We start from the raw sequence: 20,915 nt of genomic DNA, 5'->3' as shown, positions 1-20,915 counted from the left end.
AAAGAGAAAAAACAGAGGTGAGATAACTAATTTAACAACAAGCTACACCCCATAGCTTTCCTAAAAATGGAGAGACAGGTAACCAAGTTTGAATGATACTCAATTTTTCAGATAAGATATGGATATTTAAGATATTTCCTGCCCAATAGTTTAGGAAAGGTCAATCAAGTCAGGGTATGTACCTAATTCTCCGATAGCATAAAGCCCAAGATTTAGAATGAGCCACTACTGATGTAAGAAATCATAAACTTCTTTTTGAGGTAACCAGCTCTGTTTGTTTGTTGTTGTTTTTGCGACTATATTGTATTTTCTTTTTTACAATTTTATTGAGGAATAATTGACACAAAATAAACTGCACACACTTAAAATGTTCAAGCTGATGAACTCTGACATGTGAAACCAATATTCAATCAAGATAATAAAAATTTCCTTCACCCCCAAATTTTCTTTGTGCCTCTGTAATCTGATTTGTTTTCTCTCCCGATAGGTTAATTTGCGTTTTCTTGAATTTTATATAATTGGATTTGCTAATGCTGTTCTAAACATTAGAACCCCTTTGCCTAGTTGCTTTGGCTGCTTCTGGTCACGTCATCACCACACAGTTGTGCTGCTTTGATGCTTGGTAAACTCTGCACGCCACATTTCCAAGCCCTGCTCTAGATCCCATTTCTCTACCTCATTTTAGGTAACCTCCTCTCCCTTTCCCTGTTTCCTAAACCTGTGAAGGACTCAGGAAGGCTTACCTGATTCTCTTCCTGCAGCTCCCAGGATTTGACTTTTCCAGTTTCTCTTCTCTAGGTGGATTGGATAATGAATGCTCTTCACTTAGAGGTACAACCACATATGCTATAGTCCCTGGCAAGAGGAAGTTCACATTCTGCCCCATCTCAACTTCCCAGTCAGTGCTAGACTGGGAGATTCTGTACCTCCCTACTTGTATGAATGTATGTGAGTGTATGTGGGTGTGTGTGTTGGGGGATGGATACTTTTTTTTTTTTAACTATATAAAGTTGCAAGTATATGTTTTAGTATTTATTTTAGAAAATCAACTGTTCAACCTCCTTTAAAAATTCTATATTTACTGTATAAAATAGAATCAAATACAAAATTGTATTTACTCCAAAATGTCATTATTTCTGATTTGTCAGTCTTTTTATATGCCAGAGGTCCCATTTTTTTTTAAAAAAAGGTACTTCAGTCTTATTTATACAATTTCAAACTAATCCATATCTGAAATATGTGTTATTTCATCTTTCATATCTTTAATCTCAGCTCGAACTATTGTTAAGTTAGATATTTTTTCATTTAAGAAAGCAATTTCTTTCTCTCTTTGTAGTAAGTCAGTAACTAATCTCCCAATGCGTAGTGCTAAATCATTAACCAATGGTTCCAAGTGGGAAAAATCCTTCTTTAGATTATATACCTTTGGTTTGAGATCATTGGCAAAAGTCACTGTCTTCAGAACTTTAGCTCTGTCACTTTCTAAGCCTAAAAATCTTTCTGTGTGCTTGTTGAAATCACCGGTTAGCTCAGATAGTGTCTTCTCAACAGAGTTAATTCTTCGGGAATTTTCAGATGCTGCCTTTCGGAGCATTGATGTTCGGTCAATGCTACTTGAAAGAAGATCACCTATGTTTTTTACTGTATTTTTTTCTACTTTTTCTAACTTATTTTCTAGTTCTTTCACAGTATCTGTCAATGATGTTACATCAGTTACTAAACCCAAAATACGTCGTATATCTGTTTTTACAGTTGTAATCTTGAGAGTGACATCTTTTGCCATGGAAGTTGTACTTTGGTCTACTTTTGTAACTTCTTGGGAAAGGGTTGTCAAATTGTTGTTCAATATACCCTGTTTTTCAGTTATCCTGTTGGACCAAGTTTTCACCTCATAAATTTCCTCCTGTAGATGCTTTAGATGAGTATTTATTTGCAAAGACTTCAATTGTTCCATGATAGCCTCAGACTTCTGACACTATAAGAAAGTACAATACCACAATGATTAAATTGATAAAAAGCTTAACATTTAAAATTCAACTTAAATTTAGTTACATGTTATTTTTATAACTTTACTGCTTTTCTGGAAATCATATGGTAAAAGAAGATTTCAAAAGTAAGAGTCTTTAGAATAATTTAAGTATATTTCTAATAAATTAGAAGGAAAATAGTAAGGAAATTTCATAAAATATTATTGGAAATTACATGTTTCCCAATTATACTTTTTATATGATTGATCCACTGTACAGTGGCAAAATGAGCTAAATGAGACTGATGTGTTGTTGGAATTTTTCCCCCTTCATTAGAGAAGTTGTGGGTTTAAAGAACAATCATGCATAAAATACAGGATTCCCATACACCAGTCCACCACCAATACCTTGCACTGATGTGGTATATTTGTTACAACTGATGATAATACATTTTTATAATTGTACTATTCATTAAAGCCCATAGTTTAACTTAGGGTTCACTGTTTGTGAGGTACAATTCCATGGATTTATTTTTAAATTTTATTCTATTACTATATATACAATCTAACATTTCCCCTTTTAATCATATTATTATATATTTCAGCGCTGTTAATTATGTTCCAATGTTGTGCTACCATCACCACCATCCATTACCAAAACATTTCCATCATTCCAAATTGGAACCCTGTACATTTTAAGACTTAACTTCCCATTCCCTATCCTCACTCTGTCACCTGGTAACCTATAATCTAGATTATGATTCTATGAGTTTGCTTATTCTAATTATTTCAAATCAATGAGATCAGACAATATTTGTCCCTTTGTATTTGGTTTATTTCACTCAACAGATGTCTTCAAAGTTCATCTATGTTCTCTCAAGTATCAGGAATTCATTCCTTTTAACAAGTGAATAATGTTCCATTGTATGTATATACAACGTTTTATTTATCCATTCATTGGTTGATGGGCACTTGGGTTGCTTCCATCTTTTGGCAATTGTGAATTATGCCTGTATGAACATTGGTTCAAGTCCCTGCTTTCACTTCTCTTGGGTATATACCTAGTAGTAGGATTGCCAGATCATACGGTAGTTATATACTTAGCTTTGAGGAACCACCAAACTGTCTTCCACAGTGGCTGTATCATTTTACATTGCCACCAGCAATGAATGAGTGTTCCTATTTCTCTGCATCCTCTCCAGCACGTGTTATTTCCTGTTATTTAACAGCAGCCATTCTAATGGATGTGAAATGGTATCTCATTGTGGTTTTGAGTTACATTTTCCTGATGATTAATGATGTTGAGCACGTTTTCATGTGCTATCTGGCCATTTTTATATCTTCTTTGGAGAGATGTCTAAGTCTTTTGCCCCATTTTTAAATTGGGTTTGTTTTTTTCTTCTTAACTTGAAGGATTTCTTTAAATATTCTAGATATTAAACATTTACCAGATATGATTTCCAAATATTTTCTCCCATTCTGTAGGTTGTTACTTTACTTTCATGATAAAGTCCTTTGAGGCGCAAATGTTTTTAATTTTGATGAGGTCCCATTTATCTACTTTTCTTTTTGTTCCTTGTGCTTTGGGTGTAAAGACCAAGGATCCATTGCCTAGCGCGAAGTCCTGAAGATGCTTCCCTATGTTTTCTTCTACAAGTTTGATAGTTCTAGCTCTTATATTTAGGTCTTTAATCTATTTTGAGTTGGTTTTTAATATGGTGTGAGGTAGGGGGTCCTCCTTTTTTTTTTTTTTTTGAAATGGACTGCTGTGTTTTTATAAGCTGCTGGAGAAGGGGGAGGAACCTCCTCCAGATGAGCTTTAGTAGATTTGGAGAGTGAAACAAGACAACACAACTTCTGAAACACAAGCTTGTTTGTAGTGTTATAACAATTGCTACAAGGAAGGGAACATTGTCTAAGACTAACTGTATGTGCTTTTATGAATCATTTTCTGGGGTATCATCTGTGAGACTTTGGATAATTCAGTTCAGCTAATGCTTAAGTCCCTAGTAGACATGCCAAATGTGAGGTCCATAAAGATGACTATAACTTAGATGTTACCTTCAATGCAGTTTAGTAGATATGTTAAAAACACCAACAAAAAATCTCCAAAGTTCTGTGATTGTAAAGCATGTGGGTCTCACGTTTCAATGCTATGTCTCCTGTCCTCCAATACATTATATACTGATATTTTCAAATTGTGTTCTTGGTTTAACATGGACACATCAGCTGATGAACATTTTGAGCCATCCAAATATTGTTGTTGTTGGTGGTACACCAGAAATGGATTGGCTTTTATGAAGGGGGTTTATTTGGTTACACAGTTACAGTCTTAAGGCCATAAAGTGTCCAAGGTAACATATCAGCAATCGGGTACCTTCACTGGAGGATGGCCAATGGTGTCCAGAAAACCTCTGTTAGCTGGGAAGGCACTTGGCTGGCGTCTGCTCCAAAGTTCTGGTTTCAAAATGGCTTTCTCCCAGGACGTTCCTCTCTAGGCTGCAGTTCCTCAAAAATGTCACTCTTAGTTGCACTTGGGGTATTTGTCCTCTCTTAGCTTCTCTGGAGCAAGAGTCTGCTTTCAATGGCCGTCTTCAAACTGTCTCTCATCTGCAGCTCCTGTGCTTTCTTCAAAGTGTCCCTCTTGGCTGTAGCTCCTCTTCAAAATGTCACTCTTAGCTGCACTGAGTTCCTTCTGTTTGTCAGCTCATTTATATGGCTCCACTGATCAAGGCCCACCCTGAATGGGTGGGGCCACGCCTCCATGGAAATATCTCATCAGAGTTATCACCTACAGTTGGGTGGTGTACATCTCCATGGAAACACTCAAAGAATTACAATCTAACACTAATAGGTCTGCCCACACAAGATTACATCAAAGAATATGGATTTTTTGGGGGGACATAATACATTCAAACTAGCATATATTGTATGCTTAGCTATAAAGAAAAATAAATTAAAGGACAAAAGTAAAATGCTAGAAATATATTGCCAAAGATTATGCTCAAAGACACATACTTTGTGATTACTCTGGAAAAGAATCCCATTTATAATATGTAAGTCAATCATTTAACTTTCAGCTCATTTTCTAGGAAAGTATTATGTTTTAAAGTAGGAGACTGCCTTTAGTTTTCTACTAATAACCACAAAGTTTGGTTTACAACATTTGCTGGGCATCTACTATATGCCAGTATGACCAATAAGTCTCTGCCTTCAGGGAGTTTGTAATTTGTGAAACAGAATGTCAATAAATGGATTATTTAAAATAATTCAGAAAAGAAAATCAGGAATTGAAAAGCAAAGATACGGGCCACAAAATATCTTTACAAAATCAGACATGCAGTTTAATCTAAAAACATTAATTTTTTCCCAAAATTACTGCATATTTCTTCAAACTATGTTTTTATTATTGATGATATGAATTACCTTTCTTAATCATATTTTTTCTGACCTACTCACCTAATATCTTTTGAGTTTATTTTGGTTAACATAAATTGGCTTTACTTAATGCGAATAAAAATTTAATATGGTCAGAGTCTTATTTTGACGTGAGTTTTTTTTAAAAGGAGCAGCTATATAGTTGCAAAAGAATCACAACAAACTATGGAAATGGGGCAGTAGAAGAGTTAATTCAATGTAACAATACCCAACTCCATTATATATGTTAGATTTCAAAATATATTTTAGGGTTTTTCTCCTCAATAGGTTTATACTACATTTAGAGAAGTTAGCTTATGAAAACGTTATTGTAGGTGTATGACATTAAGGAGTAGCTACAGATAGGAAGGAAATCAAGTAGTGATTGCAAAACCATGTTTTATTTTTATGGGGAAGATTTTGCAATAAAGTATATTTGCTGAGAGAGACTCCCTAAAGTGAAAGGAGTACATGGCTTACTTTCATCTATTTCATTACTAGATTATCATTTATTAATGTATCTACTCTGAAACAGTAAATGTAGCTCAATAGCATTACAAAATTTAGACAGCTCAGAAAGAGCTTAGTTTATTCTTAGAAGGATTAGTGTTTCCCTTGATAGCTTATAAAAGCAATTTATTATGAACTTCTATTGACCTTTACTAAAACAAATTCAATACAGGGTTGTAATAGTCTAAAAATTGTATAGTATATAGTCTAAAAATTGTACTAAATTATTTTTTAAAATTACTTAGGGTCTTCTGGTAGGTTTGCATAGGTTAGTGTGAAACAGAGACCCATCCCAAAGTAATTTGGACTGAGAGTAAAAACATATATGCAGGGCCCCCCTGAGGAGCTGGACAAAAATGCAGAGGTGTTGGGCTTCCTCACCTGGATTGCTACTGATATTCTCACAAACACTGAGAACTAGTGGTTTGGTGTACCCAGCCCTCTATCATGGGACTTCCCCTTATGAAGCTTGTTGCTGCAAATGAGAGGCTAAACCTGCTCGTAATTGTGCCTAAGAATCTCCCCGAGTGCCTCTTTGTTGCTCAGATGTGGGCCTCTCTCTCTAGCTAAGCCAACATGGTGGGTGAGCTCACTGCCTGCCCCCCTACGTTGGGATCTGAAACCCAGGGGTGTAAATCACCCTGGCAATGCGGGATGTGACTCCCAGGGATGACTCTGGACCTGACATCGTGGAATTGAGAGCATCTTCTTGACCAAAAGGGGGATGAAAAATGAAACAAAATAAAGTTTCAGCAGCTAAGAGATTCCAATTGGAGCCAAGAGGTCACTCTGGTGGGCATTCTTATGCACTATATAGATAACCCTCTCTAAGTTTTAATGTATTGGAATAGCTAGAAGTAAATACCTGAAACTATCAAACTCCAACCTGGTAGCCTTGACTCATGAAGATGATTACATAGCAATGTAGCTTACAAGGTGTGGCAGTGTGATTGTGAAAGACTTGGGGATCACACTCCCTTTATTCAGTGTATGGATGGATGAGTAGAAACATGGGGACAAAAAACTAAATGAAAAATAGGATGGAAGGGGCAGATGATTTGGGTGTTTTTACTTTTATTTTATTCTTATTTTCACTTTTTCTGGTGCAGGGAAAATGTTCAAAAAATAGACTGGGGTGATGAATGCACAACTGTATGATGGTGCTGTGAACAGTCGATTGTAAACTTTGGATGCCTATGGTATGTGAATATATCTCAATAAAATTGAATTAAAAAAGGAAAAAAGTTACTCAGGGTCTCGGTTATACCATCTGTCTAAAATGGACAGAAAAGCTGGAGTCTACCAGTAGCTTAAAAGATGTGGTCAGTAATTTGAATATCTACCAAGTTCCTATCAGATATGCAAGGTACTAAGCTAGGTGCTCTTTGGCAATATTAAATATTGTCTGGATCTAAAAGTACAGAAACATGATTCAAGGGAAAGATCTATAGGTCCAGTCTGCCTTCCAAAAACTTTACTAAAGGATCTTTGAACTTTACTAAAGAAACTGGAAATTTTGTTGATCTATACAATTTAAAATCACTTTATGCCAGAAGGAATTTTGGAGATTAGTTGGTACATTTCCCTCATTTTACTGATTAAAAACCTAAGTCCCAGAGTAAAGTGCCTCACAACACACAAGTGTAAAGCCTAGATTAGAAAATATTCCAGCCTGGGGCTCTGTCACTGTCATTGCTTTCTAGCTATTTCCCAGCATTTATTGATTCTTTACTATATCCAAGGCCCAAACAATTTTAGGGCAGGCAGTTACAGATTTTGAGGGACTTGTCCATTTATTGGTGACATGGTAGAACAAATCTGGCTGAATTACTGCTCCTTGAATTTTCAATGTAGTCTACTGACCACAGATTTCTTCCTCCCTTGGTTGAGCAGCATCAGGCTGCATTGTATGGTAGAAGATCCATGCCTCTGGAGCTGGACAGACATACGTGTGGTTGTTAAGATTCTTAAACGTGCTGAGCCTTAATTTTCTCATCCATAACACGGGTCGGATAGCTAGCAAAGCTGTTGTGTGGATTAGCGATAATACATGGAAAGTTCCTAGCACAATGACTGGAACAGGATAGGTACTCAATACATGGAGCTGTTGCTATGATGATGATGATGACGACAATGGTGATAATGATGAGTGTAAATGTCCTAGCAGTATTTGGCATAGTAGGCTCCAAATTGTTAGTTCTCTCTTCCCTTGCTGTGTCAAGCTGGTATGGGGCATTTTGATTTACATTACATTAATAGTTACACAGCTGAACTGAAACAAAAAGATGCTGAGTGAATTAGCAGAGCTTTTGCCCACTGTACAAATAAGAGGTAAGTCTACAAAGAAACGAAATATTTTTGTATTTGGTGAATTTCCAGTATTATTATTTTATAACATTACATCAAGCTTTGATCAAGATTCTACATTTATACACAGGCCTACAATTAGGTTGAGATAATACAGCTTAATAAATCAACTTTTTAATTATAAAATAGAAAAGTACCCTTAGTCAACAGCTTCTAATCATTAGGCACAATTTAAGGAAATATGAATATAAATATATTTTAAAATTTACATCCAAAAATTTTGAAAAGTTAGTGTTGTGTAGAAGTGATTTATTTGTGCTAAAAATTTTAAATGGATTAAGTACTCTTTATAGGAAAGTGGTTGATAAAAAATTTATTATCAATCACAAAGCTACAAAAATGTAATTTAATATTAGACACACAGGGAAGGTGGTTTTTTTTTTTTGTTGTTGTTGTTGTTGTTTGTTGTTTGTTTTAAATTCAGTCTCCGTGGAGACTGTCAAAAATTGCCAATGCTGACCATATTTCAAGTCGTCATGGCAGGGTACTGGGAAAAGTTTTCAATCAGCAATAATTGCACCTTGGATACGCTTCATTGGGCTACAATACTGTCACTATGCAAAGTTCACAGGAAAGGTTTTGAAATTTCAAGTATCTGTGTTAGATAAAAGAATGGAAGAAGAAGAACAAAGGAAGACAAATTCGGCGGTGCATCTAAATCTCTCTAAGGATAATTTTTTTTATAGGACAATCTCTGAGTAAAGGAATACAACTATCTACATATCTATCTGTTTCAATAGTTTTCTCACGTGTAACACTTGTAGAGGGGCTGTTTTCATGTCCATTGTACTTGTCAGTATAGACACAAGTGGCTACATTGTTTCAAGTTACTTTCAGTAAGCATTACTACGGTACACATAAAATTCATTAAAAAGTTCTCCCAAATCTGGTGGTAAGCAAAAAAAAAAAAAAAAAATTTAAAAGTGAGGAGTGCAAGAGAAGAAGAGATCACATCTGCCCTGATAGAATGGAGGTCAAAATAACAAAGTTTTTACTAACTTTATGATATATTTTATTAGCATGAAAATAAAACACATACAATTTTCTCAGTGCACAGAGAGAACTTATATACTCAGAAGTCAAGAAATTTAAAGTTAAGATTCCAGAGTTCATGTTATGCCCCTTAATAAGTAGCACTCTTACAGTCTGAGTTTTAATGACCAATGATTGTCTAATACAGGCCCTCCTATGTCCAACTTAGACCTTGTTTGGGATTTCTTCAAAAACTTGCAAATTTAGAGAGTAAAAAAATATCTGACCACAACCAACTTTTGTACGACGGCTTTGAATTCTGTGTTTAATCTCACAGGAACCACATCATAAAACTGGGTTATTAGCAAGAAGAAACAAGTCGAACAGAGGCCTTCATATGTAGCTGACTCAGTTTTCAACACCAAGCTTGGACATTCTTGATACATCAATTTACTAATAAAAATGAAAATAAAATTAATAAATAAAACAAAATTAGTTGGGTAATTACCTAATTAGTTTGAGGTATCTTTAAAATAATGACATACTTTTAATTATCATAATTCATCATTATGCTGTTTTTTTTTTTTTCTCTTTAAAATAGGCCATAGGTTTGTTGGTATATTTTGATTGTAAGTAGACTAATTTATATAGAGGTAACTCAAGAGTCTGTAACACAGTTTTAACCTATAAAAAACAAACAAAAAACCCAGGTACACAAAGATATTCCAAAAGTCATTCTTCAAAGCACACACACATAATTCATAGGAAAGGACATCAATAATAACATATTTACTCTTATTTTAAACAGAACTTTTACAAGTACCTGTAATTTAGTTTAGAATCTTAACAAAGAACAAAAAAGTTTCCCAGGCTTCACAGATTTAAGAAAGTTCATATTAATTTATACCAAAACCCCTCCCCCCTTGTACGTGCTATACCTTTTATTTTAGACAGAATTAAAACATACAAAATATAAAAAACAGATATAAAGTTAGAAAAATAGCAAGCTGAGGTCACTTAGTGAAGTGGTTAATATGCCTCAGTAGCTCCTAGAGAATCAATATATATGGGTTCACTATAATAGGTGAAATTCATAATGATGTCCACGAATTATTGAAAACATTAAAAATTATTAACTACTTTAGAAAGCAGAGAAATATATATTTTAGAAAAGTTTCTATTTAAATGATTAAAATGAAATAAGTTTTACTGCTTAAAAAGATAAACTTTGTTTATCTGGATAACCCACTGTGTGGATTTCATGCATTTGCCAATAATGCAGGATAATAAAATGAGGCATATCATAATAACTCAAAAGCATGGAACTAGTCAATTCACAAATAAAATAATATGGCTCATCACAATGAATGTAGTGAGTTTAAAAATCATTGCCAATTCCCTTATTGTCTAGATTATATTCTTCCAAATTTCCTTTTTCCTTTGTACTTGAATATGCTATAAAACTGTGGACTTTTCCTTTTAGAACATCCAGTTCATTTTGCATTTTTAATATGCTATTATCATACTGAATTCCTTCAAGGGTTTTCTGCATCTCCATTATTTCAGACACTGCTTTCAGCATATCATCTTCCATATTAAACATCTGCATAGTCAAGTCTTCCATTTTCTTTTCTGTCCCTATCAGGTCCTGAGAGACTCTGAGAACAGAGTGAATAGCACTTTCAATTGTTGGTAAATGTGTCTTGCATTCTTCAACTCTGGGTTCATAGTGAGAAAGTTTATTCATCAGATCTTCATCTCTGGCAAAGAGAGCACGTTGTTCATCTTCTAACTTTTCAACTGCTTTTGTATCTGAGCCAAGCTGTTCCTCTATTCGGAGAAGATCCTCTTCTTCTTGTCTTTTTATTGTTCTAATATTTTTTAGTGTGCTATCTTCCAAATCTTTTAGCCTTTCACTGAGCAGTTTTATTCCTTGTTCAGCTGAGTTAACTTGGACAGTAACTTGAGAATGTATATGTTTTGCTTTTGATTTTAAAATGTCTGTATTAACATTCATTTCTTCTAGACTTCTCTTCCAGAAATCTGTAACATTCTGGAATTTCTCATTAAGGCTCTGCATCTTTTGAGTGAGCACTTCTTCACTATTCTGAATGCCATGCATGATGCTTTGGAGGCTGGACACTTTCTGCTCAAACTGGGTCACCAAAGACATGGATGATGCAGCTTCCTGCAGGATACTTTCAGTAGACTCAAGCTGCATTTATAACACAAAACAATTCCCAAGGCTACTTAATAAGTGTTACATCAGAGAAACATATTTTAACAACCGGGAAGATAACATGTGCTAAGTTCAATTCTGAAGATGTCTAAAATACCCAATTATAATATCAGAATGATACTGACAAAAACATTTATTACTTTAGTAGTTGTTTTAACCTATTTAAACAAAATTAACAGATTAGAGCCCTAGTTAGAGAAACATACACTTGAATTTAGATATCTGTGCATTTTCAAGGAGGCATATGCAAAAGACAAATACTGTTTAAAAAGTCCAAAGTATAGCATATTTTCCTCCAGTGAAAAGTGATTTAGATGTCATTTTTTATGGTTACTTGGCTTTTTAAAAACTGCAATTTAATTATACAATTTGTTTACTTTTCCTAAATCCTATGATTCTGCAAGAGTTTTTGCCTGAAAAAACATACAATGACAACTTCTTACAGAGAAAGAAACAGAACCAGATCTTACAGACATCACATAGGCAAAAATGAATTAAAAAAAAAAACAAAACAGTTTATAGAGACAATTCTCATCAAATGGTAAAACATTCCAAGTATTTGTAAATTATGGTAAGCCCCTGGCATCTCCTAATACATATCTGGAATCTAGCAGGGCCAGGTTGCAGACCAGTTTTAGTTTACATCCACACACAGGTAACAGCTTTAGAGACTACAGGAAGGCTTAGAAATTATCATTATTTTATCAAACATTTGCAGCATTGTATTGATGATATAAAAGGAAACAAAACTGAGTTGGGCCCTTAAGCAAATTAGTTTATCTAGGGAGAAAGACCAATTTATACTCACTATAACAGGAGAACAGTTACTGAAGAACTCAGGTGGGGCACCTGACCCAGATTTTGATGATCAAGGAAAGTATTCTAGAGAGTTATTATTCAATACTTACTTCCAATCAATTCCTTGCTAAACCAACCTATATACCATTGCCAGATTAAGCTTAAAAAAAAACAGCTATGCACATGGTACACAATGTTTCCTAATACTTCTAGGATAAAGTTCCAAATTCCAGGGTTTCTCCATATGCTATTCCCCTCTCCTCTTTGCTTAGCTAAGTCCTGTCCTTACTTCAAGGCTTAGATCAAGGCTTACAAGAACTGATTCCACAAGCTGACTGTTCAACAGGCTAATGAGTTACCCAGGTGTTTACGATTTGAATTGTGTCCCTCAAAAGATAATGCTGAAGTCCTGCTTCCTCTTCTCATGAATGTAATCCTATTTGGAAACAGGATCTTTAAAGATGTTATTGATTAAGACGAGGTAAAAAATGGATTAGGGTGGACCTGAATCCATTATGACTAGTGTCCCCAGAAGGAGGAAATTTGGACATATAAACAGCTAGACAGTAAAGACAGCCATGTGATGGAGGCAGAGATGGAGTTACACCACAAGCCAAAAAACACCATGGATTCTTGACAAGCCACCACCAGAACATTACAGATTTCAGAGGGAGCATGGCCCTGCCAACACCTTAATTTGGACATTTAGGTTCCAGAACTGTAAGACAATGTATTTCTGTTGCTTTAAGTCACCCAGTTTATGGTACCTTGTAACAGCACCCCTAGGAAACTAATGTTAAAGAAACACAATGTAGATATGGGTGTTATTATAGTTTTCATTCAAATGAATATATGCTTACAAAGTGGAAAGTAAAAAAAAAATGATGGATTTTTTCCCTAATAAATGCTACTCATATTCTAATTTTATACTTAATGATCAATCATATTTTCAGTGCCCTAGATACCTGAGGTTTAAATAGAAAGTTAAGATCACATCAGTATGAACATACTGATTTTTTACAACAATAATCCTTAACATTCAAAATGCAAACTGAATCTAAATTGTTTTGAAGGGAGAAAGTCAGGAGTTAGGAAGATCAGCAAAAATTGGTCTAAAAGTCAGGAGAATTCTGAACAGTGATAGGGAGGGTGATAGCAGGATAGAAAAATGGGAAAATCTTCCCCAATAAATCAATTAATAATTACCTTTTCGGAAATTAAGCTGATTTTACTTCTAAGTCCTTGGAACTCATCAGTTTCTATTTTCAGTAACTGGTATTGGCTTTCCACCTTTGCAAACTTTTCCGACTGCTGAAATACAAACCTGGAAAAGAAAAAAAAGCACTACTGTCTAATTCATATCCATTTAAATCTGAATTTTAAAGGAATATTATACCCATTTTTGGGAAGAGCAACGTAAGTTCTAGCATAGGCAGCTATAGCTTTTATCAGTTTATTTCAACATACGTTTAGAGAGCCTACTAATAGTAGGTAATGGTTTAATTTTACTTCTCATGTAAAAATGAGTAAAACATTGCTTTTGTTCACATCATAGCCCAGTGAGTGAGATGGAGCAATATTTGCAATAGATGTATGCATAAGAAATATTTCAGAAGAAGAGATGAAGAACTATTTAGAACAAGATCTTTGATCTCTATTAATATTTTCCTCAAGGCCATATTTGGGTACTACCTAAAAAATAAGTTTCTACACTAAAATGCAGAAGTAACAGAAGACTAATGAAAAGCAGTACAGTGGAAGAGAGAGGTGTTGGTGATTAGAAGTTGCAAATGAACAGAAGAGTCAGCACCATGAAAACAGAAGAGTCACTGTCAAAGTGACAGAACACACATGCAATGCAATATCTATAAACTGAACTGGTTATACTCGGTAATGCAACTCACATAAGGTGTACTTTAGATGGCATTCTAAAATTGGAGTGTATTCTTCATCTAGTAAATAGTAAAAGGTAGAAGCATAAAAAGCTATCCTGATCTTAAAAATAATAAATGGGCATTGTATAGGACTCGGAAATGAGCAAGCACAAATAGATGCTGCTGTATCTATATCATTTTGATTACTCTACTTTGACTCAATTCTTCAGGTTCAGAGAAAGCAGCAGTTGGAACTCTTCATATATTTATTGAATCATCAAAAAGCAGTGGAGCAGAACCATGTAAAGCACCTGCTTAAAGTCCCTAGACCAGTGTGGTTCAAAAACTTTGCTGCATATTGGAATCACCTGGCAGCTTTAAAAATTTTTGATGCCTGGGTCCACTCACAGAGGTACTAACTTAATTGGTCTGGGATTTGACTTGCATATTGGAAATTTTTAAAGCTCCAAAAGACAAACATTTAAAGATTCCAAAGCTCAATGGAGAGGTGAAAGATTTTTGAGTGAGTACAGCTATTGAAGCTGTGTGCATCTTGCAAAGGTGGTGATTCCGTTCTTTTCTAAATCATTCCATGATTAGATCCCAGGAATCTATAATATAATTTAAAAAATAACACCTAAAACAGAAAAAATGTTAATACTAGCTAAAATGGGAGTATTAATAGTAGTTAATCTTTGCACTTAAGAACATTTCCACAGATTACATGATTTAATTATTACAATCTACTTCAGGTATATTCCCAAGAGTTGTATCCTTTTAAAATAAAGATGGGAAAATGCTCCCTGATTATCTCAACCTCTCAATTCCCCATGTAGGATAATACAAAACAAAACAACAACAAAAAAATGGATGAGTTGAATTGGGGAAAACTGCGGGATACATCTAGGGCTGCATGGTCTCCAGAGTCAGGTATTCTTGGTGCCACATGAGAGCTGAGGGACCAATGACCCAGAAGGGGGTTTGTTTCCCCTAGAAACCTCAAAGGAAGAGAATTCCTGAGAGCATTCAATTGTACAGAACCCTGTGAGTCTCCAAAATGGAGGAGCATAAAGATTGTTTTGTGGGTATCTGGGAGAATATGTCTGAATCTGGTGGATCTATGATGAACCACACTGGTTGCTGATTGCTCTTTCTGTAGTCTTGCATGCTAAAAATCACTGGAAAGCCTTTTGAACCCTGATACAAGCATTCTCTCTACCTGAACAGGAGCAGACAAAACAAATGCCATGAGAAAGAATCAACATTCCTTTTTAGTAGCTGTGTTGGTTGGTTTCAGAGGCCAGAAGTCCAAATGAAGACATTGGCTAGAAGACTTCTTTTCAGGGTCAGTAGCATTCTGGCTGGCTGGCAGGCAATCCTTGGATCCTTGGCTTTTCTGTCACATGGCAATGTTCTCTCTATAATTCTTTTCTGATTAGCTGTTTCATTCTTGGCTTTTAACAGGTTCTTTTCAGAATCCAGGCTTATCTGCGGACCAATAAAACCAATCTATTGCAAACTATCGAGTCTACTCTAAAGAAGCAGATTTAATTTCAGGGACTAGTTTTATCATCTACTACTCAGGTGTTACCTCATGGATTTACCTCATGGATTAGACTGTTTAACATTCAGAATACATTTGTTATTATAAAAGAGACTTTGAAAGTTGATTCATTACAATAATATATTACAGAACTTTCATTTTGTTAAGTATTTTAATATTGTCTATTCCTGGACTTCTCTTTAAATCCAAACATTAAGCAAAAGCTTGAATAAAACTGTGTCATGTTAATGGAAATAGTATCATCTCTGATAACAACGTACAGAGTTTTTCTGGTCATTCCCTCCTCACTATCCCCCACCCTGAAGTAAAAGGTTCACCCTCACTAAACATGAATAGTACATTTAAGAAAAAAAAGCAAAAAGTTCTCTTAGTGTTACAAATGAAAAAATGAAAAGTGGTCTCCGCACATGGTGCTGCTGAATTAAAATACATGTTTTTTTCACTTTGATGTGCCAAACACTATTCTAAGTGCTTTATAAATATTAACTCATTTAACATTAATTAAGGAGGAGGGTGATTTTCTAGAAGCTAAAAAAGTATTCTGAGAGAAGGCTCCTTCATTTCCAAAAAACTAATTTTTCAAATTCCCACCCAAGGTAGTACCCAAGGTGATTCATTTTCTTTTTGAGTCCTAGGTATATTCTATCAGGATTTCAAGGTCTCCCCACTCCCAGTCTTCTCATATAGAGTTAAGAGAGTACAACCACTAGGGTCTACTAAGTGGCACAACTTCTAGTGGGAGGAAAAGGATTATAAATAGCTCTGGACTAGGGATTTCCATCTCTAGGGTCTTGGCCATTTTTCATATTAATATAAAAGGCAGGCAATTTATCATAGTGTTTAAGAGTGTGGAGCTAGGCTACCTTTGGTTCTGCTACTTGCTATACAACCCACCCTGGACAAGTTATTTAACCTATCTTTGCTGTAGTTTCCTCATAATACATACTTCATAGGGTTGTCGTAGGGATTAAAAAATTTCATACGGATAAGGCTCCCAGAACAGCACCAAGCACATAATACGTCAGCTATGCTTTCTTGGTATCTTGGCCCTTTCTTTTGGGTTGCTTTGTGCAACTGCTCTTCCACCCCTCCCACATGGCTGTATAAAGGATAAAAGTTCCTTCTACTTGCACTTGGTAAAGTCCCAGAGCTGTCCCCCTTAGAACACTAAGCATAACCAGGGTTGGGTTTATAGGAAACGGCATCTGATTGAGGACTTACAAATAGAAAACGAGGTAATAATCAAAGGAACTGTTATCAGGCACTTCTGTAAAAAAAGAAGTTCCAGGGACACTACTCGAGTCAGCACCCATTTAGCTCTGTGTTTCATACCATCTACAGCTTCACTTTTAACACAATACTTAATGTTCAGGAAAACTTGACTATATTCCATTTTAAAAAGCAGGGCATTCACTCTCCACTACATGGGACCTACTCCCAGGGGTGTAAATCTCCCTTGCAATGCAGGGTATGACTCCCTGGAATGAATCTGGACCCAGCATCGCGGTTTTGAGAACATCTCCTTGACCAAAAGGGGGATGCGAAATGAAACGAAATAAAGCTTCAGTGGCTGAGAGATTGCATATGGAGTCGAAAGGTCACTCTGGTGGACAGTCTTATGCACTATACTGACAACACTTTTTAGGTTTTAATGTATTGGAATAGCTAGAAGTAAATACCTGGAACTATCAAACTCCAACCCAGTAGCCTGGACTCTTGAAGACGATTGTATAAGAATGTAGATTACAAGGGGTGACAGTGTGATTGTGAAAACCTTGTGGATTGCACTCCCTTTATCCAGTGTATGGATGGATAAGTAGAAAAAACGGGGACAAAAACTAAATGAAAAATAGGGTGAGATGAAGGGAATGATTTGGGTGTTTTTATTTTTATTTTTTATTCTTATTCTGATTCTTTCTGGTATAAGGAAAATGTTCAAAAATAGACTGGGGTGATGAATGCACAACTATATGATGGTACTGTGAACAGCTGATTGTACACCATGGATGACTGTATGGCATGTGAATACATCACAATAAAACTGAATTAAAAAAAAACTACAAAACAGCAGTCTTTTAGATAAAACTCCACGTAACCAAAAAACAAAAATAAATCCGGAGAAATGGGGTTAGCTAAGATTTTACAGCATAAGTTATTTATAAAGTTTATGTAGTTACCACAAATGCTATCAAAAACCTTTTTAAAGGCAATTAAAAAATCTGTTGAAAATTTTCATAATGGAACTTCCAGTTGATTAAATTTCTATTAAATAAGTTTATGTGAAAGATTTTATTTATGTCTTGCTTAGTAACTTCACAGCTTTTTTAACACTTTGAATTTCTTTAATTCTTTTATCTGAAAATTTTTCTTACGAGTTTACAAATGAGGTATACAAACTGATATTCAAACCATACAGTTTTGTGCAATTGTTTTATTACTAGGCTAATATAGGATAATATATCAGGACTTTAGCAGAGAAATTAAAGTATCACACTCTTAAATTTGTTATGTATTATCTGTTTACTTTCCAAACAAATATCCAAAAACTAAAGATTAAAAGACACTGATATAGTGTGATGCCTTAAACTCCTTCTTGGGTAGTGGAAGGGTTCAGATGTTTTCCCAACTAAAGTGTGAGAGGATGGATAAGTTGTGTTTAAGAGTACACAAATGGGCTCACATGTAATCTCTTGTTGTATCTTAACAACCAGAACAGTGCTAGTGTAGTAATCATCAATAAAGACTGATAGCTCAACTTTTAGATGCTGAAGTATGTATTCTAGTGTTTACTGGAAAAGATCTCAAGGCTTTGTCATAGTTCTAGTGGGATTTTTAGTATTTCAAGAGATGTCAAAATGTTTGGTTTTTATATGGAAAATGCTTACAAATATTTTACCAGGATAGATTGTTTTATTCACAAATTTATCATGAATAGATATTTAACCATAAACAGTGATCAAAGTTTATATATATCAGTTCTTGTGGCTAAAGATTTTATGAGAGCAATTAACAGACTATTTTAATAAACAATCATATAATCTGCTCATTTTAGGAATAATTTATGATTCAGGCTTATTATTTTGCAAAGACATAGTTCAAATAACATCTTCCTAATGGATATAACATGTTTGTGTCTTTGCAGTAGTCTTGTAGGCAACAACCAAATTCCCAAGCTGAAGCATCTGCTTTTCAACATTTTTTCCCGGAAAAGCTTCGTTTCCTATTGGAGCTTTTTCTAGGGCAGTAACTAAATTACTGAAAAGCTAAACATTTTGTGATGTAATTTATTCACATGAATATGGAGATTGGGGTAATTAATGATAAGGATCAAATTAACAAATTTATTAACTAAAACCAATTGTATTAACTTCCAGAGAAGCAAAATATTTTTTAGCCTGCTAAATTTTATTAAATAACTTTTCCAATACAAGGTTTTTGCTTTTTAAAAATTTACCCAAAAAAGGTCATGCACTTTAAGGTATTAGAGCAGTTTACTTAAAACAGTAAATTCTCTACATTCATTCTCTTCAGATCAAAACTAAAATATTCCATTATCAAAAATACCATATTTGTAAAATAAACAATTTATCTTTTTTGGAAGAGAACATTCAATAATCAATATTTCACTTTGTTTTGACAAATATATTACTAACTTTTAAAAATACACAACTCAGGATGAATCACCAGTAAGGTATAATTTAAATGCACTGACATCTTAACTATTCTAGAGGATGTCCAGAGACTTTTGAAGAATTCTATCAATGCCGAGGATTTTTAGTAACTATCTTCTAAGTACCTTAAAAATAAGTGGAAAAGGGAGCGGAATTCTAATTTCAAGTGTCGGTTTTGTTATTAAAACGAAATAGGTTATTCTTAAAGAAAAGAGATTGAGAAAAATAGAGTTAAATTGGTTTTAAGATTATTTCTAATACAAATTTTTCTTGTGACATCAATATATCATTAATAGCAATGTAAAAATGTAAATGTTTGAAGTGAATACAAGTGCGATACTTTTGTACTTTTACAGTATTAACGCCCAATCTGCAACTCGGAAAATGTCTTTAAATTCACAACGCATACGCACTCATCGAACAATGACAAATCCTCCAAACGTTGGTATTATCATTAACTTTTGTTGCTTTAGGATAATGAACTCTTTTAAAGTCGCAAACATTTCCATTAGGCATTTGGGGAAGGGGGGGGCAAATATATCCTAGACAAATGCACAACGGATAGGAAGTAACGGTTTATAAAAAACGTGAAAGCTTCTGACCTGTAGTAGGCGCCTAATAAAGTTTGGTCAAATTTGCATCTCTTAGGAAATGGCTGACTCGTTCCCCAACCTTGGCCTCAATCCCAGTTGAGCGGTTTGGGATACACTAGTACAAAAGGAAAATGTGCTACAAGAATAGAGGAAAAGAAAAAAAAGTTGGGGTCGAGGAAGAAGAACAGAGCCACAAGTCTGGGGTTTGGAAGTTAGCGGGATGCTCAGCCGGGTGGGGCCAGGGCAGGGACGTGACCCTAAAGAGCGACCACAGGAAGCCAGACACAGGGCCCAGGCGGCCGGGATGACGACCCCACCAGGCCCCGCGTCCACTTACCAGGCCAGGCCCAGGCAAAGCCCCAACGACAGTAGACTCAGGCCCGTCCGGGGATCCGCCCAGCCCCCGCCTCCACCGCCCCGGGCCGCGGGGCTCTTCCCGCCCTCGCTCCGCTTCCCGGGCTCCGCGGGGGCTCCCTTGGGCCCCGACTTCTTCCGGCTCTTCAGCTCGTTCATGTCCGGAGGTCCTGAGGACAAGAGACCCGAGGTAGCTTCTTCACCCTCAGGGAACAGGACGTGGCTGCCTTTGCCTCCTCGGGAAGCTGAGGAGGTGACCGCGCCCCTCATAATGTTGGCACCGCCCAGAAACGAGGCCCTTTCCTCTCCTAGTCATCTTCGCTGCTTCACAGCCCCTCCAAACAGCCGGCTTCCACGACCCTCGAGCTGAACTAGGCGGAGATCTCACATCCCTCCTCCTTTGTTTAACCTCCCCAGAACCTGAGGAAACCGAAAATCCTAGGCTGGTGCGGGCCTCCAATACGCCGGGGGGCGAGGCGGGTAGGAGCGGGTAGGGGCGCGGCCAGGCGCGCGCCACGCCGAGCGCGCCGCTGCCTCTGTCTTCCCTGTGTATGAGCGCGGCGCGCCCCTGTGGCTTAGCCACGCCCCTG

The 20,915-nt window shown here is 35.9% G+C and overlaps 1 protein-coding gene and 1 non-coding gene across 3 annotated transcripts; both read right to left on the bottom strand.

Annotated features, from left to right (window-relative positions):
• Nucleotides 1–1,055: 1,055 nt before the first annotated feature.
• Nucleotides 1,056–20,860, bottom strand: LOC119541447 (IKBKB interacting protein). 2 transcript variants are annotated; one of them, XM_037845424.1, is made up of 3 exons: nt 20,309–20,860; nt 13,476–13,593; nt 1,056–1,975 (listed from the first exon to the last, which is right to left on the bottom strand). In XM_037845424.1, the coding sequence occupies exons 1-3, from the start codon at nt 20,593–20,595 to the stop codon at nt 1,220–1,222; spliced, it is 1,161 nt and encodes a 386-aa protein (XP_037701352.1). In that variant the 5' UTR covers nt 20,596–20,860; the 3' UTR covers nt 1,056–1,219. The 2 variants fall into 2 exon arrangements, with proteins under 2 accessions (XP_037701352.1, XP_037701351.1); XM_037845423.1 differs by lacking the exon at nt 1,056–1,975 and adding an exon at nt 9,749–11,447.
• On the bottom strand, nt 8,685–8,826 carry LOC119543564. The gene has a single exon (XR_005218630.1). It is a non-coding gene; the product is annotated as a U4 spliceosomal RNA (small nuclear RNA).
• Nucleotides 20,861–20,915: the final 55 nt, after the last annotated feature.

The sequence above is a fragment of the Choloepus didactylus genome, chromosome 8 (genome assembly GCF_015220235.1).
Source record: "Choloepus didactylus isolate mChoDid1 chromosome 8, mChoDid1.pri, whole genome shotgun sequence".
NCBI lineage: Eukaryota > Metazoa > Chordata > Mammalia > Pilosa > Megalonychidae > Choloepus > Choloepus didactylus.
The sequence above is the reverse complement of the archived record's forward strand: the minus strand, read 5'-3'. Positions and strand labels throughout refer to the sequence as shown.